General features: G+C 37.5%; 1 protein-coding gene across 1 annotated transcript; it reads left to right on the forward strand.

Annotated features, from left to right (window-relative positions):
* The first annotated feature begins 4,821 nt into the window (after positions 1-4,821).
* Positions 4,822-9,238, forward strand: LOC121976544 (cyclase-like protein 3). The gene is made up of 6 exons (XM_042528737.1): positions 4,822-5,292; positions 6,173-6,217; positions 7,003-7,075; positions 7,688-7,785; positions 8,486-8,556; positions 8,971-9,238. Exons 1-6 carry the CDS (start codon positions 4,887-4,889, stop codon positions 9,094-9,096), a joined length of 819 nt encoding a protein of 272 aa, XP_042384671.1. The 5' UTR covers positions 4,822-4,886; the 3' UTR covers positions 9,097-9,238.
* The last annotated feature ends 481 nt before the right edge of the window (positions 9,239-9,719 follow it).

Here is a 9,719-nt window from a genome sequence, read left to right on the forward strand (position 1 = left end):
TTGCAAAATTGCCAACCACTTGGAATGGCTACAGAAAGAAATTGTTACACACTTCTGAGGATTTCACCATAGACCAACTCATAAAGCATATTCGAATTGAGGAAGAAACTCGAATTCGTGAAAATAAATTTGCTTATGAGTCTGGTTCTAAGGTTAATAATCTTGAGTCTAAGAAAACAAAATATTCTGGAAAGAAAAGAAAGTTTGCTGAAACTTCGCCTGAAACCTTTGCTAACAAAAAGAAAACCAAGACTTGTTACTTCTGTGGAAAGAAAGGCCACTACAAAAATGAATGCAGGTTTTTCAAGAGACTAAAGGTGGAAGGAAATGTTGGACAAAAACTGTGAGTGTTTTTGAACGTCCACCAAGTTCTGATATCGTTGCTATGATTGCTGATCTTAAAATCGGCATGATAACTGAATGCAACATGGCAACAAGTGAAAAATCTGCTGATTGGTGGTATGACTCTGGCGCTTCAGTTCATGTTTGCAATGAAAGAAATTTATTCAAAAATTATGAACTTGCGGCAAAGGAAGAAAAAGTCTTGATGGGAAATCATGATACGGCCATAGTGCTTGGAAAAGGAACCATTGAGATGCAGTTTACTTCTGGAAAGAAGATGATCTTGACGAATGTACTGCACGTTCCTGATGTAAGGAAGAATCTGATTTCTGCCAATTTGTTATGCAAGAGGGGACTGAAGGCTGTCATAGAAGCAGAAAAACTTATAATTTCTAAGAATGGTGTATTTGTAGGACAAGGATTCTCTTGTGATGGAATGTTTAAATTAAGTATCAATAAAGATAATAATTCTGCTTATATGATTGTGTCTCAATTTAATTTATGGCATGCTCGCTTATCTCATGTTAATTTTAGTTCAATTAAATTTATGTCAAAGCATGGTTTAATTTCATGTCCAAATGAAAAATCTGAAAATTGTGAGATTTGCATACAAGCGAAAATGACTAGAAAACCTTTTCCAAAAAATGAAAGGACAACCAAATTGCTTGAACTAATACATTATGATATATGTGAATTGAATGGTCACTTAACTAGAGGTGGAAAAAGATATTTTATTACTTTTATAGATGATCATTCTAGATTCACGCAAGTTTATTTAATGACAACAAAAGATCAAGCATTTGATATGTTTAAGAACTATAAGGTTTTGGTTGAAAATCAATTGGAAAAGAAAATTAAGATCCTACGAAGTGATCGAGGTGGTGAATATTTTCCAATCGAATTTTCGAATTTTTGTGAAGATAATGGCATAATCCACCAAACTAGTGCACCCTACACCCCACAACAGAATGGTTTGGCTGAAAGAAAAAATAGAACACTGGTAGATATGATCAATGCTATGTTGATGCATGCTAAACTACCAACAAATCTATGGGGAGAGGCATTACTAACAGCCTGTTATGTGCACAATCGAATTCCGTCTAAGAAAACTAAAACTTCTCCATATGAAGTATGGAAAGGAAGGAAGCCAAATCTAAGTTATTTGAAAGTGTGGGGGTGTATAACTTATTATAGAGTTCCTGATCCTAAGAGGACCAAGTTAGGACCTAGAGCTCTTAAGAGTATTTTCGTGGGATATGCTGAAAATTCAAAAGCATACAGGTTGTTGGATGCAGATTCTAATACTATTATAGAATCTAGAGATGTTGAATTTTTAGAAACAAGTTTTCTAAAAGATTCAAAAGGTGTTCCACAATCAAATGAAGAAATCCCTGAAAATACAACACAAAGCACTATTATGAATTCTGGTTCAACTAAGAAACGAAAACCAGTAGAACCTCCTAATGAACCAAGGAGGAGTCAGAGAGCAAGAAAGGAAAAATATTTTGGTAATGATTTTATAAATTCACAATCATTAATGTTTTTGGTCGAAGGAAGTAGAGATGAGGTGTTGAGTAAAATACCTATTGTTTTGCATTTAGAAGATGATCCAAAAACATATAGTGAAGCAATGACTTCAAGAGATTCCAGTTTCTGGAAGGAAGCACTAAACGATGAAATAGATTCACTTCTAGCAAATGGAACATGGGTGTTAGTTGATCCACCTTCTAAATTAAAACCTATTGGTTGTAAATGGGTCTTTAGGAGAAAATACAACACTGATGGTTCTCTACTAACCTTCAAGGCAAGGCTTACGGCCAAAGGCTTTAGGCAAAAGGAAGGTGTTGATTACTTCGACACATATGCTCCTGTAGCAAGAATTACTTCAATAAGAGTTTTGTTTGCTTTAGCATCAATCTACAATTTACATATTCATCAAATGAACGTTAAAACAGCATTTTTAAATGGTGAACTTGATGAAGAAATTTACATGGAATAACCAGAAGGTTTTGAACTTCCTGGTCATGAAAAGAAAGTCTGCAAATTGGTTAAATCCTTGTATGGACTGAAGCAAGCCCCTAAACAGTGGCATGAAAAATTCAACAAAGTGATTTTATCACATGACTTTAGACATAATGGAGCAGACAAATGTATCTATTCTAAGTTTACAAAAATTGCTGGAATAATTATATGTCTTTATGTTGATGATATGTTAATTATAGGAACAAATATGCAAGGAGTAAATGAAACTAAATCTTATTTATCTTCTCAATTTAAGATGAAAGATTTAGGAGAAGTTGATACAATTTTAGGAATAAAAGTGACGAAACATAGTGGGGGTTTTGCCCTGAGTCAATCTCACTATATAGATAAAATTCTTTCTAAGTTCACTCATCTAGGAATAAAAGAAGCCAACACCCCATTTGATGTTTCAAATAAATTGGTAGATAATTCGGGTAGATCAATTAGTCAATTAGACTATGCAAGTGCTATTGGCAGTTTAATGTATGCCATGCATTGTACAAGACCCGACATTGCCTTTTCTGTTTGCAAGCTTGCAAGGTATACACATAATCCTAGCACCGAACATTGGAGTGCAGTTGGAAGAGTTCTTGGATATTTAAAGAAAACCAAGTCTCATTCCTTATTCTATAATAAGTTCCCATCGGTGCTAGAAGGTTATACAGATGCTAGTTGGATAACTAGTATCACTGATAATAAATCGACGTCTGGTTGGATTTTCACTTTGGGTGGAGGAGCTATTTCATGGGCTTCCAAGAAACAGACATGCATTACTCATTCTACAATGGAATCAGAATTCATTGCTTTGGCAGCGGCAGGCAAAAGAAGCTGAATGGCTGAGAAACATGTTGACAGACATAGAGTTGTGGCCACAACCAATGCCAGCGATTTCTTTGCACTGTGATAGTCAAGCAACTATGTCTAGAGCATTTAGCAAGATTTACAATGGTAAATCAAGACATATTGCCCTGAGACATGAATATATTAGACAACTAATTTCTGATGATATTATAACAGTTGTCTATGTTAGGTCTAGTAAGAACCTAGCCGACCCATTAACAAAAGGACTCTCGAGAGATATGATAAAAAGCACTACAAGTGCAATGGGTCTAAAACCATTCTGATTTGTCAGTAATAATGGGAACCTTACCTTTCTTATTGCACAGCAATCTTAAAGGTTTAACAGGTAACAACAAATTATTAGTGACATGTAGCAAGTACTAGAATCAATGAAGTACTTATGAAAAAGAGGCTGAATATAAAATATTCTTAATGAAGATGTATGTTGGTCACAAACAATAAATCTCAAACGAGATTTTAAAGGTCTTCACCTATGCAAACACAAGAAGTGGTGCCGCTTCTATCAAAGGTTTGAGAATAAAACCTTTGTAAGTGTTTATGAATCCAGGGTAGCACAAGGCCATAATATGGTGCTAAAGCTCACGGTGGACATATTAGAGAAATCAAAAGTTCTATGTGTATGATATTTCCAATCTTATCATATAGAAATTATGGTTTAAGTTCATTAACTATCATATATTTTGATGAGATTTTGAAATATTTATACTAATAGCAGGTTTAAGTTGAAAGACACCTGCTAGATACATATAACTTTGCAGTTGATTACAAATATCACTAAGTGGGGGATTGTTGAAATAGTGATATATGTTTAGTCCCACATTGAAAAGAATGAAGATGTTTGGTAGACTTATTAAAGGATGTGCATCAAGTGTGTTGTATTTAATTGGTGACTTTGGTAACCAAGTGGAGCATATTTATATATATATGTCAAAGATGGGCACTTGGGCACATAGATATTAAATTCGGAATGAATTTAATTTTGAATTTTTGGTGAACAGATGTGACAGTTAACGTGTCCGCTCATGAATAGGTGTCTCCACAACCTTTCTCAAAGGTTGCATTGTTCACTATAAATACATCCTTTTAACATCTTCTCGGTAATCACTTTTTATTCTCTAATTTATCTTGGGAGAATCTATAGAATTGCTGTCTATAGATTCTACGTTGTTTTGAGTATCCTGGAGGGAATTTGTCGCTAAAACCCGGCAGCAACATAGTGGGGGCAAAATTTCCTTAAGGAAAGTGATTCACGCTCAAAACAAGGTTCCATCTTCGTACTGCTTCTAACAGGAGATGCCCGGGTGGGAGCGGCAGGAGGGGCTCGGCCGGTTCCTCCGGCTCACCCGGTCGATGGATGACGGCGACGTCGCCTACTTCTCGGAGCTGCGGCTCCCGGCACACTCCGGCACCCACGTCGACGCCCCCGGCCACGTGTTCAGGCGCTATTACGAGGCCAGCTTCGACGTCGACACCCTCGATCTCGACGTCCTCAACGGTACCTTTCCATGAAAAGTGGAAGATAATGGGCCAAGGAAGCATAGTCGAGCCCAATTACACTTTAGTCCGCTTATTCACGACGCAGCATTTCGTTACTAAAATTGTGACCCCTTGCTTTCTTCTTTTCGTCGACACGCTCGGTTACTGATTTCGCCTCGGACGCCATGATTACAACTGCCGCGAAGCCGGTTCATGTACTTCTTCTCCACTTCCTCTTGGGCGCCGTCTCCTCTGCGGCCGCCGCCTCAGCCCACCCGGGCTACCCGGAGGCGGAGCAGTGCGGCGCGGTGGTGGATATGGTGGTGAATCGGATGGAGGAGTACGATTCGGGGAGGATTTTGGACATAACTCACTTTTATCGCGAGGACATGCCGTCGTGGGAGTCGGACGAGGGGCTCGGCAGCTTCCTCTGGCTCGCCGCGTCCATGAAGAATGGATCCAAAGCCAACAACTCGGTGATGAAGCTTCCAGCCCATTCAGGAACCCACGTTGACGCTCCCGGTCACGTGTTCCAGCACTACTTCGAGGCTGGTTTCGATGTTGACACGCTCGATCTTCATGTCCTCAACGGTGAGGTGCTCGATAACTTTTCATGTGGATATTCATCGTTTTCAGTAGGCTTGTTGCCGCTTTGTTCTGTTTGTTTGTGTGGAGTCAATTGACAATGATCCCATCACGGTCGCTTCTAGCTTGTTTCAATTTGATTTTGTATATTTGTATCCCTCAGGATTTAAGTCTGTTGCCTTTTCCCCATTTCGGTGCCCTTTCTACAAATTTTCCCTTGTATACTATTGGAGCAAAAACCAGGATCAAATTTCTAACATATCTTTTAGAATTTGTTAATCAATAAAGGATAAAGAAAGATACTACTTTTGGGAAAGATACTACTTTTGGGATTGAGAAAAGGAATTAGAGTTTCAGCCTGCGCTAGTTTCAGCATGTGTCAATCATACCTACCAATTATGCTTTGTGCAAACATACTTGATTACCATTGTTAATATTTCTCTTTTTCAGGCATCTAATTGTAGTAAAATCTGCTTGATTTGACCTTTCTCTCAGGCAAATTCATGATTGGCATTAACCTTGCTATTCTGTCAGATACCACTATAGATCTAAGATCTATTTATGTTTGTATGAGATAGATGAAGATGGGGTAAGGAATCCCTACAAATCTCGATGAGAAAAAATTTGAGGTCGTACTTGAAGAATAATTTGGTGATTTAGCGACATGTTTATTTTGTATATGCAGGGCTAGTATTTGCTTGTATTATGTTTTCTGATTGTTGGAATTGGATCTCAGTGTATGCATTCGAACTTGATTATTGTTATTGATGGTTAACTAATTGTTCTTTGTTTTTTACTCCTTACCAAAATAAAGAAGTGTAATTACAATTATGCCTTGTTGTGACATCATTGAATTTAATTAATAGTTCCTGTGAATTTTTAACAGGTCCAGCATTGCTAGTGGATGTTCCAAGAGATGAGAACATAACTGGTGTTCTTCTAAACTTCTTAGAATTTTCTTCCACACTTTTCTTCTTTCTGCATTTTCAGCCACTCGGGGCATTTACTATTGTAGTTTCACCATCAACCTAGTTAATTGAATCACTCTGATTAGAAATGGGTAGAAAATTGTACTTTTGTTGTATATTCGATTGGTAAATTATGTTTTCTCCACTCTGTTACATGGTCAAGTTTGATAATTTAATCTCAACAATGCCACCCCCATGATATTTTTCTTTGCTGAAATATCTGTAACTGCATCAGATTGCCAAACTATCTTTCTCATCAAGAGTATGTCAATGAAGTTGGATGCTTCAATTAATTTCTAGAACATGCTTGCAATCTGAGTGAAAGCAAGGATGACTGTTGATTACATCTGAGTTTGCATCACAGAAACTTTAGCTTATAAAAAACTTGAAAACCAAAACCCATCCTATTGAATATCTATAATTCCATATACACCTTAAAATGTATTGTTGCCATCCATTTTGTGGATATGTTATGCATTCATTCAGTTTATATCCTGCATTAAATCCAGACAATTCTGATAATGGCTAAAGTCAGGATGCCCCATTTATAGTTTATTGCAGTTATTGGTTTGATACTTTAATGCTTTGCTCAAAAAGCGTATTCTTTAAGGACTGAAAAAAGGAGGTTGGATCATCTACTTGAATTTCAGAAATAAATTAGTTGAAAGCAAGAGACTTGATGTGTTTTATAGGTTCACTATAAGTACCATATATAGTAGATATCACAAACATTTTTTGCTTGATGCAGCCGAAGTAATGAAATCTCTTCATATTCCAAAAGGAGTTCGTCGTGTGCTTTTCAGGACACTAAACACAGACCGGTATTTTTTACGTCATTTAAAAGTTAATTATTCTTGTTTATTGCTTTTTCATATTTATCAGGGAAATTTACAGTTATCTATAAGACAATGTTATTAAACAAGCTAATGCCAAGCTATTAGCTAATAACTCGGACTGATTAGAACTAAGAACTTAAATGAAAGATATTTTAATTAAATGATTTATTTTTCAATGTATTTTAATTGTTAATGTAGATTATATGGATGGAGTGGGTTTGGAAGTTAAAGGGAGATATGTAGATGCCATATTGTCATTATTGATAGTATCATCTAGGCTGACAACCCACTTATCTCTGTTTACATTTTGTCATTAATGTTCTTTATTGGACGACCCCAGTATACATATTCTGGTTTTGTAGCTTGATGCTCTGCCCTCTAGAATATTAAAGATGGTTCTGTATTAATCCCATCTCATATTAATAATATATCAGGGCCAGAAAATATGTTTAATACAGAATACACCACTAGAAGAATTATAATTTTCACAATAAATTTTATTGCATATATGAGTTAGTTATTTGATGGTTGAAACCACAAAATCACATTTGAGGACATAGTTGTCAGCTGGTTTTACAAGTGATACTAATTCTGCAGGCGACTTATGTGGAAAAAGGAGTTTGATTTTAGCTATGTTGGATTTATGAAAGATGGTGCCCAGTGGCTTGTCGACAACACTGACGTCAAACTTGTTGGTTAGTTGCAAATCATTTTCCTCATGCTATAAAAAAGAAGTTGTAAACGGTCTTGACGCTTAGCACTGATGCAACTCCTTATAGCCCATTCAACTGTTGGGTATCTGTCCCTCTCTTCTCTCTCCTTCGAATGAGATATTTGGTAGGTTTAAGTTCTATAGGTGGAGCCCCTCTCTACAATAGTCTTGAATGTTGTTGAAAAAATTCTCATACTATTCTGTGCTTCATGAGTTTTCAGAAATGCAATCCAAGGCCAATGAAATTATAGAAATAGATGTTTAGTTTTTTCACTTGTAAAATGTGACGTTTTGTTACTTTACCTTAAACTTTTATCAAAGAAATAGCATTTACTTGAAGCTCATCTTATTTTGGCTGTTTGGCTGAAGCATCATAAAACTCTTTGGTTACAGTATCACCAAGTTAAGTAGCCTGCATAATTGAACTAAAATTTTAGCTCGTAAGAATTCTAATTATTTAAACAACCAGAGAAAAAAGTTATGATTAGCATGACGATTGCTTTAGAGTAGCATGGCAATGTTATACTTTGGTATACTGCTACAATATTTAAACTTCTCACTAGTGCAGGTAAACAATATTTCATCCTGCTGGTTTTCCTAACTGCCTTTAAGTTTGAATAATATAGTCATTTCCATTTCTGAGATTGTATTACTGACTGGAAACTTGTTGGCACCTGTTCTAGGTGTGGATTATCTATCAGTTGCTGCTTGGGATGATTTGATCCCTTCCCATCTGGTTTTCTTAGAAAGTCGGGTAAGCGAATCTTTGTATCTCGACTCTATTTAGTTGTTCTCAAGTAAATAAGCCAAAGATGCTTAGACATGTCTGCTCTCTAGATTAGATATTTTCGATTGAATTGTATCCCTTCAGAACCTTATCATGGTACCAGAGCAAGTATTTTTGTGCAATTACTCTAGGCCTTGTCAAATGAACATGTGGCTGTTATAGACCATATGCGATTAGCCGATTACGATATGAGAGGATTGTCGAGACTATTTAGTCCCTCATCTACTTGAGCCTTGATGATGGGAGTTGTGTTCACCTGAGCCTTGTATGTTCCTACAAGAGATATGCAGTATGCGCAAACATGTCTAAAATAAGACGGTGCAAATGACATCTAACTTGCTCTTCATCTTCTCATTTACTTGTTTGATTTATTTTTCTCAGGAGATCATTCTCGTGGAAGCCTTGAAACTAGATGATGTCGAAGCCGGCATATACAATTTGCATTGCTTACCTCTTCGTCTCCGAGGCGCCGAGGGATCACCTATCCGATGCATTCTCATCAAGTAAACTAGCTAGAGGTCCAAGTGCTCGTAGTCTGTTGCCAAGGCATGTGGCTATAATAAAACCTTATACGCGATGTGTAGTGTAACTGGATCACGCCCTTTGTTTTGTCAACAATCAAATACTGCTATGCAACTAACTTAGATTCCATGCTTCCTCAACAGGGCCAAACACAATAATTTAAATTAAAAATAATTTAATTCAGTCACGGGCTCTGAGTTAGCTGAAGGTGAGGTGAGACTGAGAGATGGTACGAAGAACGAGCCACTGCTGTACCCGGTCTGGGCGCGACCGTGGGCACGGCTCGACCGGGTCCGGTCCCGGCGGGGGTACGGCACGACAATCTGACGGGGGCAGCAACACGTGAGACGGGTAACGGCCATGACATTGGTAACGGCCAAACAGCAAGTGTACACGCTTTTATGGGTGGAAGCAGAAAAAACTGGAGGCGCAATGCCAGAACACCAAACGAGCGGCGAGCGTTACAACTCTTTCTCTCTTTCTCTCTTTCTCTTCTCGCCCTCGCCCTCTTGTTCTTGCTCTTGCTCGGAAGGAGAACGGACGGCTACCATCAACCCTAGGTTTCTCTTCGTTCCCTCCCTCCCTCTATTTCTCTTTCTTCGGCGATT

Source organism: Zingiber officinale, chromosome 4B (genome assembly GCF_018446385.1).
Source record: "Zingiber officinale cultivar Zhangliang chromosome 4B, Zo_v1.1, whole genome shotgun sequence".
NCBI lineage: Eukaryota > Viridiplantae > Streptophyta > Magnoliopsida > Zingiberales > Zingiberaceae > Zingiber > Zingiber officinale.

Bases quoted from the DNA above. Each gene is read 5' to 3' on its own strand.
- LOC121976544 (XM_042528737.1), top strand. From the start codon at position 4,887: ATGATTACAACTGCCGCGAAGCCGGTTCATGTACTTCTTCTCCACTTC. The intron at 7,786-8,485 runs GTTAGTTGCAAA...CACCTGTTCTAG, and splicing joins CACTGACGTCAAACTTGTTG to GTGTGGATTATCTATCAGTT. The intron at 8,557-8,970 runs GTAAGCGAATCT...TATTTTTCTCAG, and splicing joins TGGTTTTCTTAGAAAGTCGG to GAGATCATTCTCGTGGAAGC.